The sequence below is a fragment of the Anguilla rostrata genome, chromosome 3, assembly GCF_018555375.3.
Source record: "Anguilla rostrata isolate EN2019 chromosome 3, ASM1855537v3, whole genome shotgun sequence".
Taxonomy (NCBI): Eukaryota; Metazoa; Chordata; class Actinopteri; order Anguilliformes; family Anguillidae; genus Anguilla; species Anguilla rostrata.
In genome coordinates this window covers 41,076,274-41,099,727 of record NC_057935.1, presented here as the reverse complement: position 1 = coordinate 41,099,727, position 23,454 = coordinate 41,076,274, and the positions used below count along the sequence as shown (strand labels likewise).

General features: G+C 38.2%; 2 protein-coding genes across 3 annotated transcripts; both read left to right on the top strand.

Moving 5' to 3' along the window:
- The first annotated feature begins 3,912 nt into the window (after positions 1–3,912).
- LOC135250854 (beta-crystallin A2-like) lies at positions 3,913–7,036 on the top strand. Of its 2 annotated transcripts, none has more exons than XM_064327618.1 (5): positions 3,913–4,019; positions 4,297–4,480; positions 5,335–5,476; positions 5,916–6,058; positions 6,795–7,036. In XM_064327618.1, the coding sequence occupies exons 2-5, from the start codon at positions 4,323–4,325 to the stop codon at positions 6,940–6,942; spliced, it is 591 nt and encodes a 196-aa protein (XP_064183688.1). In that variant the 5' UTR covers positions 3,913–4,019; positions 4,297–4,322; the 3' UTR covers positions 6,943–7,036. The 2 variants fall into 2 exon arrangements, with proteins under 2 accessions (XP_064183688.1, XP_064183689.1); XM_064327619.1 differs by having other exon boundaries at positions 3,997–4,015.
- Positions 7,037–15,381: 8,345 nt separating this feature from the next.
- On the top strand, positions 15,382–18,514 carry LOC135250853 (protein FEV). Its single transcript, XM_064327617.1, has 3 exons — positions 15,382–15,622; positions 16,142–16,213; positions 17,587–18,514. The coding sequence occupies exons 1-3, from the start codon at positions 15,574–15,576 to the stop codon at positions 18,123–18,125; spliced, it is 660 nt and encodes a 219-aa protein (XP_064183687.1). The 5' UTR covers positions 15,382–15,573; the 3' UTR covers positions 18,126–18,514.
- Positions 18,515–23,454: the final 4,940 nt, after the last annotated feature.

The window sequence follows — 23,454 nt, the reverse complement described above, 5'->3', positions numbered from 1 at the left end:
CCTTAATGAAATATGCAAATGCCTCAGGGTTGAGCGCATGTTGCTTATTGTGCAGTATCTGCTACTGTGGCAGGAAAAAGAGGGGCACCTGGAGCACTCGTTTTGTCCTCAGGTGAATCCTCACCTTTGCGTCGCGCAACGACGTGAATGTTCCAGGGAGCAGATGTTACCTGCCTAAGCCGTCATCACTCATTCAAATTTGTCCTTCATGGGCTTAGTTTCCATGGCAGCAGCAAACATGTGGAACGAGTCGTTTTGCCGTCTATTCACTGGCTATTCAAACATCACCTCCCCTACCGGAAAACGGCAACGCAGCCTCCAAATGTGCCCTGTTGGAGAAACACGTGCTTGTTCAAATACAATGACCCAAATAATGTAATTCCGTTCCGCAACAAATACACTTAGCACCCTACAAACATGGTAGGACTGCATTAAACCAGAGAAAATACACTGTTGTTTTCTTATCAGAGAAACAGTGGCGTGTGTAGTGTTTTGCCTGAAACTGTTGGCAGATCCATACAGTAATACAGTACATTTGTATTTGACAAGATAAGAAGTCAGACCCAGAGCTAGATAGGAAATTTACAAGTAAAACAGAGCTAGCTGTTTGTTATCTATGCAGGAGTCTGTAACACAGTAGTGTCTCTTAGTGTCCTGATCAAACATGCTACAGACATTTGAAGTATCAAATAAAAAATAGTAGAAAATGCCATAGTGAAAATAAGAAAATAAAAAGCTGTCTTCGTGTAGTCTTTTTTGGGTTTCTAATGGTCATGTAATTAGGTAAATGTGGAAAAACTGATCATAGAAGTCGTGTGGATAGCTCCCTGATGATATACTGTACTAACATTTCAGAGAAAGTATTTCAGTGAAGAAGGCAGTGACCCCCGTTACCATGGAGGCTTTGGCGTTTGACAGCAAGCATGCCTAATGCACAAATAAACGCAGACACACAAACACAGAAGCACACACTCTCTCTGTCTCTCTCACACGTAAAATATACTCACACACACCCACAAACACATTCTCTCTCTTTCACCCTCAAGAACATTCAAGGCTGAGTTAAACAACTGACTGTGGCATTAAAGTGTGCTGTTTTTATGTTGGTTATGGGAACAGCTGGTTGGGGTTGTCCCTGCTGAAAGCAGTGGGACAACACACACACACACACACACACACGAACAAGCATATACACACACTCTCTGACACACCCACAAATACATACACACTCTCACTCTCACAGAAACACACAGACACACCTACAAGCACAAATACACACGTACATACGCAGACTTCATGGTTTAAATCCATAGGACAATAATTTGTGTGATGAACAGAGAGATAGAGGCTTGTTAAAGTGTTAGTAAAGTGAGCAGGCTGATATGTTTGCTCTGGCTGCTGACAGCTGCTGTTTACACTGCTTTCAGCAGGGACAACCCCAACCAGCTGTTCCCACAACCAACATGAAAACAGCACACCTTAATGGCACAGTCAGTTGTTCAACTCAGCCCTGAATAGACACAACTGCAGATGGAACGGTTGATGGTACTCTTGTACATTAAAAAATAATATTATTGTGGAATTTGAACAATAATATTAAAGTGAGGTAAATGAGAGAACATTCATTTGGACGTACAAAAACTAGTGAACACGGAAATGAAGAATTAGAACCTGTTGTAATGTCTGTGAAGCAACGATAAGAATTCAAAGTAGAGCTGTGAGCTTTCCGAAGGTTCTGTTAATGTAGGATGTAAATGAGGATAGCAGAATTTCCAAGTGAAATGAGAAGTTCACACGTTGTTGAGAAATCCAATCATTTGAATGGGATAACCGAGAACACCAGGTGAACACGATAAAGCCGCACCCTGCCATCTCGTCATATAGGTCAACCCACGCTGGCACAGACATACGGTACAGAGAGAACCCACACAGGCAGCTTCCTCTAAGCACAGACAGACAACTGTTCAAACAGCGAGTGGCCAGAGATGGTCAAAGAAGAAACGGTTGAAAATATGTATTCATGCATTAAATTAATAACACAGGGAGCATAATAAGTGTCAACGGTTTCTTACTACAGATGGAGTCAAGTCACTTTAGTCTGACTCTAACATACCCACCCACACTACTCAGCACGTCAACCCTCCCTGTGCCTGGTTTCTGATATTCTTTTCTCCCAGCCCCTCTGTGTGACGGACATAAATAACATGTCGCTGGAGAAACGAGCATCGCCAAGCTACACGTCACCCTTTCACACAATGCATTGTGTGAAGTCTGAAGAGGGTGGTGTTCCTCAAAACTTCAATAGCACACAACAGCACAGCTGACAGGCCAGGCAAACAAAAACACAAACTTAATCACCCCAACCCAGGGCAAACACGCCGGCACCCTGCTGGAGGCCTGAAGGCAGCCTGCTCGCTTTTCCAGTTGCTTTGCCTGAAAATGTGACAGTTTCTGCTTGGCTGTGGATCGTTTTTGAAGGCCCAAACCAAGCCTCATGCTTTATTCGTGCAATCTGAGTAAACAAGAAAAGGAAAAAACTAAACCAAACAGAAATATCAAATGAAAAAAAAAGCTGATAAAAAAATTTGCCTGAACTGAGTCAGAAATTAAGTTAAATACAAAACATTGCCCAATGCTTGATCCATTTTCAACAGCCATTGCAGTAAACTCTCACACCACAAGATGGTGCTTGAGACAGGTATTACGATTGATATTGTGATTTCATGCTAAGAGTCAACAGATTTTGCCATGAACGAAAGAAAATCATTTTTGTTGTCAAAAATGGCTAAATGAATAAAGTCTCACACCACTAATATAACATAATTTGTTATACTACTACTAAAGCAACAAAACTCCTTACATGTTGTATTGAGTCTGCAGCATTGTAACATCTCACAATGCAGGCAATTGATATATGATATATTATTCATTTGATTATCAGATATGCATATCCAGCTTAGATTTCACACCCATTTATACTGCTGGATGTTTACTGTTGGCCCATCCATGATTTGAACCGGCAACCATGTCGAATTTCCATCCACTACAGTCTAAGAGGACAATGTATATTTTTAGGAAAATGAAAAATCTACAACACCACCCTGCTCCAACACGCATGTTCACACTCCCACACAAAAGGTGAAAGGCTCAAATTTTCCATGGATAGCTAAAACACATAACAATACAACATAAATACAAACACAGCACAACGAGACAAAGGGATCCACTGGTGGTTTCAACGGCAAGCAAAGGCGGGAGCCATAGAAAGATCTGAATTGAAGACTGAGACCCCAGCAGTTCTAGACTTGTCTCTAAGAACGTGCATGTGCATGTAAACAGCCAATCAATCTGGGGGTGCAGAATTTCAGGGGGGTGTAAATAAGCATACAGAGCAACATATGAAAACGACATCAAGAGAGAACACAAGGACTTCTGTGGGTCAACAAGAGAACCGATTTTAAAATGCAGTTTAAACTTAAATGTTTAATATTTTATGCTAGCATTTTTCTGTTTTTAATCAAGCCTTGTCCAGAAATATCCGATAGGAGTACGTCCACTTTTGTATACGTGTCCATCAATTCCTTGGTGGCCACAGACAAATTTGGGCCATTTTTGGCAGATTCCCTGATCACATTTACGGTGACACCTCCCATAGGTGAGGACTGGGAAATGTTTTGCTGTGGCTGCCCCACCAAGCGGCCACCCTCAAGGCTGCCTCTGAGGTTAATCTGACGGAATGCCACCTTTGTCCACGCGCGCCAATCAAACAGTTGTGTCAGTCCGCCTGGCATTGTGGGCTGCTGTCAGTCAAGTGCAGGGCTCCGCGCGCTGTTTTGATGAGTCAGTGTAACTAATCCAGCCCACAATGGGGCAGCCTAATGCACCCTTTCAGCAGGTCGCTGCTGAGTTTGCAGAGGTTGTGCAAGTTCTGCACTAAATGGGGGGCCCGGCGCTATAAAGGTTCTGGCAAGTTGCCGGTCCCTGACATTGATTTCACTGGATCTGTCCCACTTCAGTACGTAAGTATCGCACTGCCGCAGTAAAATGTCAACAGCTAATTTCTGAGCACTGAGTATGAAAGCAAGACATCACATCAAAGCCAGGAAACCACTCATTTCTTGCAGATAATTGGACGTGGACGCCTGGTCCAGTAATGCAATTGGGCGCTCCCCGTGCCCAGGAATCAATCTTTACTATGCATGCCCATCAAACATGTTTGAGTGAATGATCCTCAGCGTTTTTTCCATCCCACTCATCCTCCACCCCCCCTTCATACACACACACACACACACTCAGGAGCCAGAACGGTGGCAGCCGCAACCATGAACCCACAGCAGATGGAGCAGATGGGGCAGTTCAGGATAACTGTCTGGGAGGAGGAGAACTTCCAGGGCAAGCGCTGCGAGTTCATACTGGAGTGTCAGAACATCATGGAGAGGGGCTTCCGAAAGATACGCTCCATCAAGGTGGAGAACGGCCCGTAAGTCCATTCTATCCATTTTAAGGTGGTGGGGTAGCTGTCTGGGGCTTTGATTGCAGACTAGTGACCAGGAGCCTGTGGAAGCAAATTATATGCAGTGCCCTATTTTGAGTACAGCAGAAAATTTTTGCTGTACCAGCATGCTTTTCCCAAATGCATATCTTAATACAATTTAAAAATGTTTCGTTTGTCATCGTTGATCAGTGTCTTTGGGTAACTCTTCAAGTCATTTTCATACAATTTCTGAGAAAGATTACATGCAGGAAACACAAATAATTCTTATTGTACAGCTCTAATCGAATAGTATTGATAGTTACAGATGCTATTCATTGCTATTAATTGTTATTAATGAAGACATGTGCTACTGTAGTGTTAAAGTCAACTACTGTTTTAATGGGAACAATGCTGTTAAGTTAAGGGCTGGTGATTGTGCCATTCTTTCGTTAGATTTTTTTTTCTCCCACTGAGAACTAGGAACAGACACAGAAGCCCCTGGAGGTGTAAATAGAATCCCATGGAAGTTTAATGGGCCCCAGTAGTCTGAAAAGGCCCACAGTGAGACATAGATAATTTGGATAGTTGAATAGTACAGAGAAGTGAAAGGCAGTGTGCACTGCGCTTGCTTGTACCATTGTATTCCTCACTGGAGGGATTTTCATTCTATTGTCTACCTTCTCTCGACATGTCTCCCTCTTTTACTCCAACTCGCTCAATCTGTCTCTCTCGCTGCATAATGCTACAGACCGGGTCAAAAATTATAAGGAGTTCCATGCCTGTCCTCATTCATAATGGTCATGCTAAGAACCTCTCTCTCTCTCTCTCTCTCTATCTCTCACACACACACTCACTTTCAGTTGGGTGGGGTATGAGTATCCTGAATTCCAGGGACAACAGTTTATGTTGGAGAAGGGAGACTATCCTTGCTTTGAGGCCTGGAGTGGGAACAGCGGCTACAGAACTGAGCACTTACTCTCCTTCAGACCCGTCAAATGTGCTGTAAGTGGCCATGAAAAACAAAACCTTGTTATTGTGACAAACCATGACCAAATGCATATTAACTGGCAAGGACAGGCGAGGGAGATGCTGACAGTTGGTCAACCCTGTTACTAAGAAGTTTACTTTACTGATGTTCTTATTTAAAAAGATGCAACACAATGCTATGTCTATGTTCTGCCTATTTATGGTACTAATAATCCCAAAATTCCCATGGCTTTTTATATGTCCACATACTCTTCTTTTCAATAAAAAAATATGTTTGTAGATTACCTTCAAAAAAGATATGGGTTATTTCCAAGTTACATAGTACTCTCACGAATATGAATATACACGTCTGTTTAAGGCTTTGATTGACATGCAAAATTTGCGCATACTCAAACATTGCTGCAGTGACAATGTGTGACTATGTCTTCTGACCCAAGAACTTCTTTCCCCACAGAAACACAGTGACAGTAAGGTGACTTTATATGAGTGCCAAGACTTCCAGGGACGAAAGTTTGAAATGTGCGATGACTACCCCTCCTTGCAGGCTATGGGCTGGTGTAACAAAGAAGTTCCTTCAATAAAAATCAATTCAGGAGCGTAAGTTTAACATCCATCTTGAAGGCCTGCTGAGGACTTCTTTTGGTTGTTTCATATTTTAAACATCAATGGGTGCCAAGTACAGGCATTCTATTATTGAATAATATATTGGCTGTATAACATCACTGGATCAACTGTAGCACACTTAGCTGGTGTTTAAACCCCCATCCAACAGAACTATATTACAACTGGAAAAGCTAATCTTTATTGCACAGATTCTGTTCCAGTTGTAATGCAGTTCTGTGTTCTAGGGGTTTAAACCTGAGGTTTGAACTCACATGAGGAACATAGCAATTCACTCAATATGTTCTTCATTTGTGTTAACATATTGAGCTCTGAAATCTTGCAATCTTACATAAAAATGTACTGCATTTAGGTCAATGTATCAGAGAAAAACATTTGATTTGTCCAGGGCCCTTGTGATCTACCAGTCAGGTTTATCATATTGCAGAATTAGTAGAACGCGATGGCATGGCTTGTCTTGTCTTTACTCTGTTAGTCTTTTTTGGCTGGGATTTCAGGATAAGGAAGCAGTTCTAGAATGTATGTAGTCTCCTTCTAAGGAGCGACGTCATCACACAAATCCTATTGACTGGTTGATTTTTGGGTGACAGAAGCCCTGCTCATTGATGGATTTCTGATTTACACAAAGCCTCCTGATAGAAGAATGTCAGAGCCACACAACTCCTGTTTATCTGTGGATTTCTGAGAGAATATGTCCTCTCTCTCTTTGCAGCTGGGTGGCCTATCAGTTCCCCGGTTACCGTGGATACCAGTATATCCTGGAAAGAGACAGACACCAAGGGGAGTACAGAAACTACATGGAGTACAGCACGCAGGCTCACACCAATCAGGTCCAGTCTATTCGCAGGATTCAACACTAAGTCCACCTCATATTTTCCATCAGGGCAATCATGTACCTATCATGGTATGACTTGTATTAAACTAGGCAATAAAGGCTTGATTCAAAATATGGAACAGAGTGCTTGTGGCCATTCCTTGCTTTTGAAAATTCCCTCCGATGCCCAAGATACGGACCTGCCAGATAAACTTTACACCGATAGCCTGTGGTAGAACCGTAAAATAAGCAGTCCTCATTTATTTATAAATGAATAAACCATGTTTAAGCATTTTTTAAATCAAAATGAATACATATATGAGTTATTTGGAATATTTTTAGTTTGTAGTAAGCATATATAGTCTATTCTTTGTATAAACTGATGAAGAAAGGTTGCGTTGTTGGTAAAACGTACCATGAGAGGATTTAAACTTGATGCAGCCTTTTGTTCATGTTAGAAATAGGATGTACATTGTTGCTGTCAGATTGTACTTTATTACCAAATAAACAAGAGCTCGAGATCACCACTGTTAGTGTTTCTACTATTTGTCTTCACGATGTTATAGATGCTGTGTATCCTATGCTATATATATGCCAAGCCAAAGGTTTCTGCAAAGACTGCATTACAACATCATTATTTTCCATAAATATTAGACTCAAGAAACAAACAACCATCAACCACGAAATACTTGTGGTTGCTGAAACCACAAATTCATCGAAATTCTGTTGATTCTTATATTTGGCAAAATCACACAAATAACCTTTTCTCAACAATGAACTGTCCGCGGTCCTGAAACTCCCTAAGGTTTCACTTCCGTATCGTGACGAACTTTAAGAAGTGAATTGTCATACATCTTTCAGCCTGCCGGAAATCTAGTGTGGTCACTTAAACTCCAACATGATGCTGTCATTGATGGCCAGGGTCGTTCGGAATACCGCTACCTTTTAATAGACAAAAGAGAAAATAATTTGAATAACTTTAAGCAACACTTGCGTAAATGAGGATGTAGTGGGTATCGAATACGGTTTTTGAATATTAAGCAAACATTTCGTAGTTTAGGATAAGTTCAAGACTATGGTCAAGCCATTAAAACGACGGTCCAGCCATCGCCACTTAGTTTGTACGTACATGAAAGATTACGGTACGGAAGTCTCGTGTTGATTTTGTGGTCAATGAAATGGGTCGTGGACACAGAAACAAGTCGGCTTACCATATTGGAAATCTTATAACTCCAGCAAATGAAAAACGTTTTCTCCAATAAAAACTTAAATCCTATTATAAGTGTGGCCTAATGTAAGGAAACTCAATATCAGATTATTTTACTGGGGATTATTTTAATACACTTCCTTATACTGCCCTAGAATAAGGAAACTCAATATAAGGTCATTTCATTGAAGGAAGTTTTTATGTCTGAGCATCAAAGTTGGTACCTTCTCCAGTTTACAGGTGGAAATTGCCAAGGGTCATTTGGAGGCCCATTAACTTCACCAAACCAAATGTCTTGTCCAAACCAATGCCATAATCACATAATAGGTGTATCCTAGGAAACAGAATATTAGATTATTTTAATGTGAACATATTTAATAACTGAGCAGAAAATTATAAAAATGAGCTTTTCCTGTGTAAAGGGGGGACATTGCTTATGGTACCCTATCAGACATCAGATAGCCACCAAATAAAAAAAATAAAAAAACTATCTGATCTCCAATATGATACCCTAAGCAGGTTTCCCCTTTCACACAACAGAAGGTTCCACATTTGATGCTCATTTATTAAAAATGTCTACAGTAAAATTATCTTATACTCAGTTTCATTACACTCGACTACTAAAATATGATTTAAAGAATTGATCTGGACAAACCTTTTGATTTGGTGAAGTCATGATCTCCAGTGTGGTACCCACAATTTTCCACTGTAAACTGCAAAAGATACCAAGCTGATGCTCATTTATTTAAAAGCCTCATATGAGTAAAATCATATGATATTCAGTTTCCTTACAATAGTGTTGGTTGTGACAAACATTTTGATTGGCGAAGTTATAATATCTCCAACATCTCCAACCTTTAGCAATGTTCACCAGTAAACTTCAATAGTTACCAAAATTGATGCTCAATTATTTTTTAAAAACCTCAGAGAAAAATCATATTGTGTTCAGTTTCCTTACACAAAGACAGACCTATTATCCGATTCATATACTGGTTTGAACAAACTTTTTGATTTGGTGTCTATTTCCAATATGATACCCTTGCAGTGTTCACCTGTAAACTGCAATAGTGTGACAACTGCTCTACTATTTGATGTTCTGCTATTCAAAACGTCCATGGTAAAACTATATCATCTTGAGGTTACTAACACCTGGCCAGGACTATTGTACGGTCCAAATGATGTTTAGCACAAATATTTTCATTTGAATTATTTACATGGGTCAAATATTGCGATTGGATTGTAAATGTTTTTTCCTATAGAAAATGTAATGTTCCATCATCAAATTATTTCTTTCAAATCCCCTGCTCTTCAGTTTACCTACTTTTGACATATATTATATGATTCAACTTAAGTGCTGTATTGCAGACACTTCTTTAATTTCCTGGCTTTATCAAGTCTCAATTTAAAATAGTTAGTAACATTAACTATATACATAGTGAATAAATGCCCTATTTAAAATAAATAAATAAATAAATAAATAAATAAATAAATAAATAAATAAATAAATAAATAAATAATAATTAGTAGTATCCCAGCAACTGAGGATATATTTTAGGCAATCAATAAGAAAATTATATTATTTTTTCATTTAAAATTGAATTTTTAAAAAATACATTTAAAAAATTTTTCAAATATTAATTTCACTTTTTTTTTTGAAAAGGAAATAACCAGGTTTAAGAAGTGAGCCTAATACATAATATTAAACGTTCTTTAAAAAATTAAAACAAAATATCCGTACAATTGTGGACGGCGAAAGGTTAAAGATTCAGAGATAAAGAGAAATATCTTTGTACAAGCCTCGCCTGTTACTCTATATGAACCATTTCGTTCAAAGCAAACGCAACACGTGACTCTGGTACCGTAATCTCGCATGTAGTTGCGTATATGTTTGCGCACAAAAATTTTGGAGATAGCTTGACCGCAATTTTCAAGCGCCCGCGGGTGTGTATTGTTTGTTACAGTAACAGCAGTTAGCCTACCGGATTCACAACGTATTCGTTTAGAGTCACGCGCTAACATCCTGCTTGGGATCCGTGTCCTTTTCGGGGAACGGTTCTGTCCGTCCACTCTGAACTCCACACACCCACATACCGACTTGAGTAACAACTGTATGAATTTGCAAAAATACGTTTCCACACCCTGACCAGGATCTCCTGATAAATGTTCAACTATACACACCTTTCACAAATAGACTCGTCTACCACGACAGATTAAAACAGGAGCGCAGAACAGAAGCCGTTTAACAGGCTCTACTGAAGCCGCGCTGTTCGTTGGGCAGGGGGAGGAATTTGTATTATTATTTTTATTTATTTTATTTGAAAGCATATAGAGGTAAGTGTGGTAGCGTTAATGGATACAGATTTGAGTACACCATATAATTTTATGCCTGAGACGATGCTTCAGTAACGTATATAATGGCATAGCCTATGTGATTTGTTATTAAAATGTTTTTGGTGAAAAATTATTTTTTTCTATGCAGCAGGTGGCTTGATAGACAGTTTCTGTGGTTCACGTGGATACACTGTAAAATGATCAGTGTTAAATGCCCTCTGACAGAATATACTTGACTGTGATAGAGTACACTTTATCACTTTTGGACTGTTGGACATAAATTATTTCAGGGTTAACTTAACAAAAAACAAAGCGTGTAGCTAATTCTGTAGCTCATTTACGGGCTCTAGATCACTGTAAATTGCTATCGGAATAAAACTGTTTTGGCTATTAAGAGTGAAATATATGGTATGTATAACCAAACTGTATAACCAATACCGCAATTGTTAAATCTGCAAGTGTGTCACTAGACGTCTCTTCTGTGAACGTGAACAAGGAGGTCAGCATGTTAGAAACACAGAAATAAGTTAATTGTGAGAACATACTGTTAACGGGATATAAATCAGTCCGTCGACCTTACTGTATGTACATTACAGCAAATACATCTAATGTCTAATCCTCAAATACAATTCGGAATTATCTTGCATTCCTGGCTTGTTTTAAGTTGCCTGCGATAGGTTAAAATACACAGGCAGCTAAAGCAAGTCCGGGACGCTGGAGACAACGACAGGACAACGGGCACTGCGACGTGTGGGAGGATCTTAAAAACGCATGTTCCTCCTTTCTTGTCCTATTGTCCAAGGATCAGGTATACATAATCTTGCACTGTGCACTCAGTCCTGTGTAAAATTTGAAATAAACTAGCATGTGTATGGCACACACACACACACACACAGTATATATATATATATATATATAGCCTAGTCATACGCAGTGCAAAATTTATTTTAATTTTAAATTTTAGACAGGACTGAGTGCACAGAGCAAGATCAGCCAGAATAATAATGTTCATTTATTCTCTTGTGCTGAGTACAACCGATAAGAATGAATTTCATAATATTTAAGGAGAAATCATATCACTGTTTCGCCTTATCTTCTGTTCTGCCTTTATCTTACTCTCGCCATTCCGAGAACACGACCGATGAAGAAATATTACAAGAAGAAATATTGCAACAGCTGCTTTTATTTTAATATCACTTGGGTATGAGTGCACAAAATATTACTTTGGAATTTTTTCGGGAATGTTGATTAGAATTCTAATCACTTGATTGATAAGTCTTAATTGTAACTACAACAGTAGAAGGCTAGAGAGATCGTTTAATATCATAAGAAAATTAAGACCTGAAAAGTGATATAATACCATATAGACTGTAGACTTCTATATACAACGATAGACTATACTGGATTTTTAGCACATGCAGTACACAATAGACCAAATTTGGCAAAAATAAATAAATAAAGCATGTCCGTGGTAAGTGTCGTGATTTCTTTTCTGAATATGTGATATTTCTATGTTTGTATTAAATAGTCTATTCATCTTTTCTAACAAATCTTTGGCTTAATCCTCCTAAAATAAAAACAGACGTTATAATCCTACAGTGTGTACCTAATGAACATCTACAGCACTTCATCAGAAGACCGTCCCTGACCAGCAAAACGTGGGCCCATGCTTTTGGAGATTTTTGCGACAAATCATATGGTGGAAAATGTACGTTGGAATAATGCAGAAAAATGATCATTAACAGGCCAACCTGACTTCTTTGAACGGGTTGTCTCCGGCTGAGTGCATTCAGTTGATCAAAATATTATCAATCACACGATCAAGAGCTGTTTTCATTTTGTTGATTTGTGTTTTGCAACAATTACGGACTGCATTCAAATCTAATCGAGTATTGATTCAAATAATCACAATTTATTTTGTGATATACAATAGCTCTGAACTGCTTGTACCCCCAAGCAATACATGTATTCAAGGAATTGCAATAATTAACAAATCAATATGTTGCGTGAAAAACCTAAACAATTTTCGATCAAAACTTCGCCACCTCTTCCGTAACCTTCCGTGAACAAACAGGTAAGTCACGCTGATGGTAGGCTACAGAAAAATGCTGGGGGCTGTATGCTCGCCGGGCACTGCACTGTAGCTACTCTACCGGACAGATTACACTCAAACGAATTTCAGGACCTGCCTCGTTCAACTGGCTTAATAGTGTATGATGTGCTTTATGGCATCTTTTAAATTTGGGCAACAAAGATAAACGTTAAAATTATTGCTGAAAGCTTGACGATTAGACCATCCCGTTCGCGCTAATCCATTACTTTGATTCATTTGAGCTGTTGCATAATGTAAATGCACCTTTTCGTCTAGTCTTCCTTTAATAGTTCTATTTCTAAACTCAGAAGATATGGAACACATGTTACCAGTGGGGCAGAATACCTCGGTACAGATATGCATAAATCACAACATGCAAATAGGGCTTACTAAAACTATAATAGTATCATCACCTTGCATCATACAAGTACACTAGTGAGAAACATAATATTGAAGTATTGTAACTATTGTATTTAAGAGCAGTAGTACTGTAGAAGCTGCATGTACAAAGAGTGACTCTGAAATAAGGAAGTGGAGCCGAGTAGAGGAGAAGAGGCTATGCTTGGGTGTATAAGTAGTCGGAACAGGTTATTCTATCTATTAGCTAGGCTTAAAGCGAGTTGTGAGCAGTAGCTGCAAGCTAGTGATTCCCAACTCTTACTGGAGATATACTGTGCAGTAGGTTTTCACTCCAACCCAAACAAAGCACAGCTCATTCAGTTAAAGGACTTGTTGAGCTGTAATTAGTAGAATCGGGTGTGTCAAATTAGGGCTGAGACAAAAACTTACAGGACAGTACATCTCCAGGAACAGGCTTGGTAGCCACTGCTATAAGTAGTACTGTATGTTGGTGTGAAACCACCAAGCTATATAGTCAGATCAAGAGTCTACATTCACTGCTGAATCCTTGTGTCAGCTGCCTGCCACACCCTGCCATGATCTGGTCGCTGCAAGCCAGAACAACCTACACAGTCTCATATAAGTTCATTCTTACTAATCTTTAAGAAAAAATTGGCCAAATGAAATACAACATTTCATTTCAATGCCTGCAGCTATGTTTAAAGTGGTCAACGGATTCTTACCATGGCAAGAAGCACTTGCGGTGAACAGTTTTCAGCTGAGAGAAAAAAGATATTCTGCATGTGGGCATGGTGTAATTGCATTATAGTGGACCCCAAAAACTAACCCCAAAAAATGAGATCTGACTGCTTTTCTTTATTATCGTTATAATCAGCAAAGAAAAAGACATAAGAACAAGATGAAAATTGGATCATCATATTGCAGCTAAATGTATATGGAATATTTGAGTCAGTTTAGAATGACTGTTAAAGATGGAACTATGTGGTTTGTCCGGTAATGTAGACTTGAGCAGATAGCTGTAGCATTAGTACCACACATGTCAAACACTGAATGTAAATATTTACTTTGCAAATTCAAACTTATATATATATAACATGATCAGGAATGATTTAGAAATAAGGTTAATTTTAGGCACACACCTTCCTGTCTTACACAATTCAGATTCAGAATTCCCCTGGATGTCTTAGTATAAACCCTTTTTTTAACATATGATGAGGGTCCCCAGGATGCATTTGGGCCTGTGTGAGGATCTCTGGATCAGAAAAAGTTGAAACCCCCTGATCTAGAATGCATTATATGTAAATCTGCTGCCTGGAATGATTGATTTTATAAATATAATTGATTTCCCCCAAAATTCCTTTGGGATGACTTCAATGAACTCTAAAGCTTAGACATCACAACTGATTCTCTGGATATTGAATTTTCATGGTGGTTCATACCAAATACTGCAGCCTGCTATATAAAAATATACAGTAGGTCTACCTTCAATGGACCACCTTATCTACAATACAGGTATCAGAGCATGCACAAATACATAGGGTGCAAAAACAGCAACCAAAACAAAAAACAAAACAGTAGGATGATATTGGTAGTAATATGACAGAATTGCAAATGCATTTATTTAACAGAGCTGAAACACTGAAGATATGGCTTTAGTCTAAACAGACAAGTATGACAGCATTTAAACTATAACCAGTAACTAAAAGTTCATTGATTGTTAACAGGTCCTAGTCTGGTGATTGATTTATCAATAAACAGGAAACAGGCCTACAGCTAGTGTTAAGAAAGAGCACTAAAATACCATTAGTGTGACACCAAAAGTGTCATAAATACAAAAAGAGATTAAATAAACTATTTTGTTTAACAACGTGTTGAATAAAACCAATATAGGCTACTACATTTAGCCAAGATCACGATTCACTTCATAAGGGTCAATTGTTATGAGGCGAAAACGATCGGCAAATAATTAATTAGTGTTGTTTGGCGTATAATTAAATTTCCTCACATAAAAATAACACGTGAAATTTGTGCAATTTTCCGATAAGAAATCGTCGCACTTCCGGGATATATAAGCGAATTAAATATAGATAATAGGCGATTTCATGTTGTTATAGATACATTTCTCTCAAATACCAATTACTTAGCGTTTCTTAAACATATGGCTTCAAGTCAGTACGGTAATTTTGCTTCGATCGGGGTTGATAAAGTGCTAGGCCTCTAAAAGCGCTTTCATCGTTTTGTAAGAAGCACTGAAGCGTGATTTCAGTGGTAAATATTTTACCTGAATACGAGCCGGAAGGTTTTGTTTGCAAAGAGTTAAAAAGGCGGAAAACTGAGCGGATCTATGCGGGTTTCCATGTCAAACACTCCAATTCTCCATAGAAACTCCGATCTTAACGCGTAAACTTTATTAAACCCCGATGGTGGATTGATAAGGCAGAATTTCTATCGGAACCTTATTATTGTGAGGACAGGGAGGGATGACAGAGGTAAATTGCTCTTTTAATTAAAGCAATGCACCAAAGGAAATTGCTGTCTGAATATTGTCTCAGAGATGGGGCTATAGTGACTGTTGCCTGGAAACTTCAATCTGTTTCACATTTATTCCAGATGATAGGGCTGAGATAAAGTTTAATAAAAATCGCGCCCCAGAATGAAAATCGGCCCTTTCTGATCAAACAGCCACAATGAAGGCGAACTGTGGAGGAAACCTCATGTTTAACATGTATTTCTCAGGTATACGAGACGTTTTTCTCTCAAATTTGGGTATACGATTACCAAAACAATTCTATAAACAAAGAAAAGGCTTCAGGCTTCAGATGCTACACTGACAGTTCACGGACGGTAGCTTTGCTGTTTCAGACTGCGACAGGAACACCTCTCATCTTTTGTCGGAAATCGGATTTCCCTTTTCCTGAACGCGTTTCCTGGCTTCACCAGTGAAGCGCGGGACAAAAACTGAAAATGCATTAGGCTAACACCGAAACGGGACACAAACTGTATAGTGCTAAGACGCTGTTTCTAAAATACTCTGCGTAGCCTAATAGTGCACTTCGGCATTAATAACTGTCATGAACTGTAATTCTGAAATAGAGTAGGATTAGGCTACTGTGACGCCATTACAGAATAATCTTTACTTGTATAGAGGACCTATATTAAATTACTTCTGTAAGACAGATCATTTATGAAATGAGATGCTGTAACAGAAAACTGTATTCAATTTAACTTTAAAAATATATATTTTTTTCATTTCAGATCCAACAGAAAATTTATTAAAAGAAGGGAAAAGTTCGTCCTGGAATCCAATTAATACCGGGGTACAGAAAGGTAAGCTGAATGCTTGAACATTTTATATTGTAGTCTATATAATACATTTAAATGCTAGTACGTTTTTACCAGGGTATATACAATATATTACAATAAGATGGCGGTAAGAATTAAAATTTTATTGTAGCCCAATTGTACATTCAGTTAGGCTACTTCATTTTTGAAAAACTGTTTATTTGGGAAAACGTTTTCAAAATTCCTAATAACATTTCACTTGTGGAAATCTTATCATTAAACACCTGAAAAATTGTAACCTAAAGTCAAGTTTGCACGTTTATTATAAATAAGTCAAATATATATATTTAAAAAACCGTTATGTGGGCCTAGCAGATCTACAGTCGTGAAAAATATCCTATGTCGCCTTGTTTATTGTGATTGTTTATCAAGATTTTTTCAAAACATCACATGAAATTCATTTAGTAGGCTGTTTATTTATTCGTGTCAGAACTGGATGTACATGTGCGAATAAAAAAGCCAACTGAAAGATTACCACTTATAATGTTCAAGCTATGTGCAAAGAAATCGCCCTGATGAATTAACCGTTCAACACCTGGAAATTATACTGCAATGTCCATAGGTCCAAGCACGTCTCTGTGTCATGAACCGGTGACTGATTAATTAGTAGGCTACTTTTTTGCTAAGAGCATGACACTCCGTAGTTTAGTTAACATCATTAGGTATAATTCTACTATGTAGACTCGTCTTTCAGAAGGAAGATTTGAAATTAAAGATGAATTGCCATTTTACACTAGGTATCACGAACCTAATTCTTTTAACTGAAGGAAATCGGGAGTTTCGTCCAATTCATTTTTACAAAAAGGTCACGTTTCATAAGCTGTCATTAGAGACAGCACTGTCAATGTAATACAATGCAACTTTCACTGAAGCGCCGTAAACATAGGATACAATTCGAGAAGTTAGAGATATTATTATTATTATTATTATTATTATTATTATTATTATGCAAATAAGGCATCGCTCTAACACCTGCAACATACTCAGACAGCTCGATAATCTCAGTCAAATATATTTTGGTATTACTGTAGGTGACGTTGACGTGGTAGGCTATTTGTTTTTCGCCGTGAGTAAATATTTATCGAGCATAGCCTATATCCGTATTTACTGGTTTTCGCGTTCAGCGAAAGTCATTGTTATAATACAGACCACGATTATGCTGTGGATCAGATTACTTTGCGTAATGACGATCTAACATAATGACCACGAAATAGGACAAAATAGGCTATTGGATATAATGATAAATAATACAGCGCGCTTAACTTTATATTGCTAAATGAAGAGTCATATTAATTGTTTTTAAAAAAAATTGAAACTTAAACGTCATGAATCTCCTGTTTTCCTGTTTTGGATACAAGGGAGTGGACAAATTCAGCTATGGCAGTTTCTACTCGAACTCCTGTCTGACAGCTCCAACATAACCTGTATTGCCTGGGAAGGAACTAATGGGGAATTCAAGCTCATAGACCCAGACGAAGTGGCCAGACGCTGGGGCGAGCGGAAGAGTAAACCCAACATGAACTACGACAAGCTGAGTCGCGCGCTCCGTTACTACTACGACAAAAATATCATGACTAAGGTCCACGGAAAACGTTATGCGTACAAGTTCGATTTCCACGGCCTGGCCCAGGTGTGCCAACCCTCCTCTACTGAACACGCTCTCTATAAATTCCAGAGCAATTTCGCTCCCATCCCGTTTTCAGGGATTTCCAAGCTCAACCTCGTCGCTCCAGGCGTTGGGCCATCTGGGTTCTCGTACTGGCCGGGCTCTCCACCGACTCTTTACCATAGCCACAACCTGCAGCCTACAGGACCGTTTGGTGCTGTGTCTGCGTCACATATCAGCTGTGTCAACAATATAAACAATTTGAATAATATAAATAACCACTACAACTGAACGTTGATGTGTGTGTATAATCTCTCTCTCTCTCTCGCTCTCTCTCTCTCTCTCTCTCTCTCTCTCTCTCTCTCTCTCTCTCACGCACAAATGGGTAAACTTCAGTTTTAGGGGAGAGTCGCTATGAATGTAACAGTTTTCTTATTTACTCATAAAATGTTTAGCCCAGCACGATGACATTTTTACTTTAACAGCTTTGACAGTAGTCATTACACGTTAAATGTTCGTAACTTAATCGAGTCGAATACAATTTCAACCAAAGCTGGCTACAAGCAGTCCGATGTTACATTCATACCACCTAGTGGACACGGGCGAAATAATTGTAACAGTAAATGCAAACGACCTATAATGTGCGTATGGAGGTTTTTTTTTTTTTTTTTTTTTTTTTTTTTGCACATACTAATTTTATTCAAGGAAACACATTTCTAACGGTGACGTGAGATAAGCCACATCCACAGATTATGGGGCTTTATTCTTGCCTGGGTCCAGACCTTTGAATCCGCCCACTGCAGCCTGCAATGTCAGACTGAAGATGGAAATGGAGTGTAACGAGTTGACAATTCTGTCTGATATCAGGCTAGCTTTATTTATGAAAAATGACTGTGCGTAAACATTGACGCTCAAGAATCTTCATAACTTACCATCCAAATCCACGAGGAAATCGCCTGTTATTTGTTTCTTAACACCCATGTAAGCTTTCACAAATCAAATAGCCTACCATACAGACCGACCTGGTGTGTGCTTATTATAAATACCTGTGACCCGGCAGCTGTTTCTACTTAGAGCATCCAAAAGATGATGCTAAGTAAAATAATGTTAATAAATATGAAACACCATTTAAAATGGCTGAAGTCTCCCCAAAAGGACACTACATGTAGCAAAAAGGCACGTTGTTTGTTATAGCAACTCAAAGGCGACATAATTGTAACACCGGTTACATTTGCCCAAACGGGAACATTCTAACTTTTCAGATAACATCCAACATACCAACCTTTCAAGGACGGATGACTGCTTAAAATGATGTATGATTCGATTACTTGTTGGCCTAAATAATTCCTCTTATCCGAAAATTACTTCGACAGCTTTTTACTTACCTCGCTCAAAAACAGTTTTTAGATGTATTTCCCACGAAATTGTCTAATCGCTCCATTCTTTTGGCACGCCATAGAGGTCTGAATTGCGCGTGTTCACAAAGTTGAAATGGCTACTGTAGCAGCATTGTACAAAAAGTTTTTGTTCTTGTTACATTTACGATGTGTTACATTCGTAGCAACTGTCCCCTATTCATCCTTTTTATCATAGCTTTTTCAAAAAGGACATTGATGAAAAGATATTAGATCTAAAATTGGCTTTACTTAGATTTTTCTCTTATTTAAATGAAGATTCAACGTAGGCTGTTGAAATGCAATGAGCAGCGAAAGGTTGACATCTCAACATTGTACTGCCGCCTGTCACTTAGTGGAACATTTCATTAGACATTTTCAATGTTCTACTGCCTGTACTGTACAATATTATCACGCATTCTAAGAAATACCGAATCTATTACCATTGCAATCATAGTGTTTATGCCAGCTTGAATTTCTATTTTTTTAAGCAAGCCAATATTCCTGAGACAAGAGCTCTAGTTTGTCTAATTTGTGTTTACAGCACCCTCTGGTGATTAGAGTATGAGTACGGCAGATGGGAAATATTAGAAACGCCAACGAAAATATTTTACAGTCGTGAATCTTTTTAAATTCTGGTAAGTTTATAGTAGCCGTTAATCTGCCCCTGGAGTTATTATTATTATTATTATTATTATTATTATTATTATTATTATAGTTGTACCTCTCTTTCTCTCCCCGCTCTTTCTCTCTCTCACTCTCACGCACACACACAGTACTGTAATTTACGCAAAAGGTTATATAAATATATTGAGGTTTTTAGTAAAAAAATTAAAATAATAAAAAACTCTATCTGTTAATTGTATGGATTATGATCATCTGACCTCTGCTTCATGGTTGTAATATTGTGGGATTTGGCTGCATAGTACAATTTCCATTATCATGTGTAACCCCAGGTGTTCCGTTAGGTGAGATAAAGCCTTCCAGGTTTACTACTTACATGTAGGAAATTAAGTCAGCTTGTAGTATGCATGCCAATGGCACATCTGATCTCTGCATCACATCTGAATCTCTGTGCATGCCTGATGGTCACAATGACTGAAAAAACATATGTAACATCAGATATCACAACACATAAATACTGGACATAGAAGATTCAATTGTAATATAAATGACATGAACTGGCATATTGTGAACCATTCTGCTATTCATTTCACTTTCAAAGTTTTCCATGTTACCTTTAACAAGAAATTTTAATTTTTATTGTGATGGCTGTTGTATTTGTTTCTTTAATTGAAAAATAGCCTGTGGTTCACCTGAATGTGTTTTACCATTTCAGTGTATGAGGAAAACACTATTGCAAAAAATATTTGTTATTCATCTCCATTAATATTTAGAAAGCATTTCACGCCTCTGTTCAATGTTTAACCATTTGTAACCACTGTTAAATAATTTTACACAGCAGGTCTGTATTATTTACCTTTTAAGAGGGTGGGTAATTATTGTAAAATATTGAGGTCTGTTGTAAAAAAAAAATTAAAAAAATACAATATTCTGCAATCTTTGTAATTGCATATTGCATTGGATTCCATTGTTGAATCAATTTCATCCACAGTTTGAATAAAATACATTGGTAAATTGCATCAATTGATTGACTCCAGAGTAAGAACACTTATTTCTTTACTTTTCATGAAATAGACTTGAATTTGAATCATTCAATGTGAAGACAGCCCTTACTAACATTTTACTTTCTTGGAGAACTGAACATGTGAAGATAGATTGTAATTTTGTAGATCGAGTTGAATTTTTACAGTAAATATATAGTGTTACCAACTGTTTTGTGTTTGTGTGTCATTCTGCAGATGTGATCTTAGATAAACCACATGAGGGAGCTCTTTCCTTTCAAGTGTTACATTTCCTCCGTTAGAACATACAATGATTGAGTACTTAGTCCTGTGTAAACCTTCTCTGGCCAGCCTTCTTACCTGCTACTGTTGCTACAAGCGCTAAGTCAGTACAGGCTGTGGTTTTACCTTTCAATCCCCTTAATCATCAGTGGGGACATCAGTGTGTGACTACAACATATTCAACATAGCATTGAATCTAATTCCCCTATATATTCTTCTTTGATACATAGTATACGTGAACAGTGATATGACACAGATGGTCATATGTTATACATAGGAAGATATAACTCGTACATTTATTGTTTTTACTTAAAACAATCTAGAAATAAAAAAGTGGTATCAGGCAATGAGCACACGTGAAAAGGGTTCCATTCATTTGATGGAATGACCCAAACAAAGATTGCTGGGCTTGGCTTTTCATGAAACATCCTAACAGCTACATCTGGGTAGTGTGTGGAGAGGCATTCATGAATGGTGAAGGTGCACACTATCTATGTATGAGATGTAACTAATGCCTCTAGTATGGGTCTGCATTGAGGGGTAGATAAAGGGACACAGTGTGTGACTTGAATCTCAATAAAGCCTCCAGAGACCTGGCTCCTCTATCAATAGCAATGCTTTCCTCTGCTTTTAGACCCTGAGCTGCATTTCAAATCCTGTGACCATCCCCCATATATACAGCACCACAGCTACAAATTTGTCTACCACTGCAACCAGCACCACATTAATGACCACTACCATGACCACAAACAGCACTTCCAAAACAATAAATAGATAAAACAACTACAACTACCATAGCCATGCTAACAAACACAACCATGACAATGGAGCCTCAACCACCACCACTAACGCAAGGACTATATTTAGGAACAACAGCACAAAGAATAACAAGAATCATCATCATCATCATAACTTAATTTATAATGCACTCTTGACAAAATTGTTCTCATTCAAATTACTTGGTCCAGCAAGAACCACGACTGCTACTACAATCTCAACTAAAATTACAATTACCACCACATCAACACACTCAACCACTGCTGCAACCACAAGTGCTTGGGGTGGATTTTTTTAAAACAAAAAATGTGGATTTGGTTGACAAATAGAGACTCTGTTAAACAAAGCAGCACATTTATGACTATTCAACTGCAAATTTATTCTTAACACCATGACATTTAATCTCATCCATTAGCAAGTATCATGTCTTCATGATCGTAAAATAGAATTATATAGAATGGCATGTTCTTTGGGCTTCCTCTCTGTTCTCATTTGCACTCATTTGTTTATATTGCACTGACAAGCAGCACTAAAGGTGGTGCTCTCCCCCCGCCTACCATATCAGGGATCTAGTTTTTATACACTGCTACTATGGCAACAGTCTTCTGACCTTTTCCCAGAGGAGACCGGGAGAGATTAGCAGAAATGTGCCACACTCCTCAGTACAGGATTATTGACAACTATGTCTGTCACTCTTGCTAACATGGTGATGGACCGCAAAAGAAAGGCTTTTGGAGCCGTTTACAAAGAATAATGCTAATAATATCATGAATTTCAAACTGCAAATGTCACATAAGATGACACAAGGTGTGAAAGATTTCACAGTAGAATGAATCATCAGCTGCTTTTAAGTGATTATATAATTGACCAACATCAAACGTTCAACAGTTATTGATTTACTCCAATGAGGCTTCAAGCTCTGGAAGTCAAGTCCATTGAAGGTGCTCTTGATATTTTTATGTCTAATTCAGAACAGAGATGGCGTGCGTGTACGTATTTGTGTGTGTATGTGTGTGTGTGATACTGCGGCATTGTTGGAGTGATTAAGAGAGGTGGGATGAGCTGCATTTATTGATCGATTACAATCATCTGAAGCACTACTGGCATGGAGGGCTTACACTTGCACAAATGGAACTGTTTGTATAAAAGCTTTTGGTTTTCATGAGAAAAATAGTGAGATTCATTTGGAAGAAAAAAGAATTGAACGCAAATACAGGTGTGTACAGAGGCCCTAAAGGGACATAGGTGAGGAAAAATATATAAAAATACTTTTGCATGGTTATTTTATAATATTTTCAAGGTAAAAATCCTTGAAATATGCCTTTAAAAATAGCAACCTCAGATTAAAAGCCTATTGCTTGCTAGTTTTCTTCTTTGCAGGGATAACGCTACGAGACCTTCCACCTGCAGTTCCTGGCTAGCAGGGTCAATGAACTGTCTTCATGGCTATCTTTGGGAACACTTAGGCCTACAGAAGCTAGGAAGCTAGTTTTAACTAGCGACTAGAAAATCTATCATATTGTTAGTTAAAACTAGTTTGCT

Bases quoted from the DNA above. Each gene is read 5' to 3' on its own strand.
- LOC135250854 (XM_064327618.1), top strand. From the start codon at position 4,323: ATGAACCCACAGCAGATGGAGCAGATGGGGCAGTTCAGGATAACTGTC. The intron at 4,481-5,334 runs GTAAGTCCATTC...ACTCACTTTCAG, and splicing joins ATCAAGGTGGAGAACGGCCC to TTGGGTGGGGTATGAGTATC. The intron at 5,477-5,915 runs GTAAGTGGCCAT...CTTTCCCCACAG, and splicing joins TCAGACCCGTCAAATGTGCT to AAACACAGTGACAGTAAGGT.
- LOC135250853 (XM_064327617.1), top strand. From the start codon at position 15,574: ATGAAGGCGAACTGTGGAGGAAACCTCATGTTTAACATGTATTTCTCA. The intron at 15,623-16,141 runs GTATACGAGACG...TTTTCATTTCAG, and splicing joins GTTTAACATGTATTTCTCAG to ATCCAACAGAAAATTTATTA. The intron at 16,214-17,586 runs GTAAGCTGAATG...TTTGGATACAAG, and splicing joins TAATACCGGGGTACAGAAAG to GGAGTGGACAAATTCAGCTA.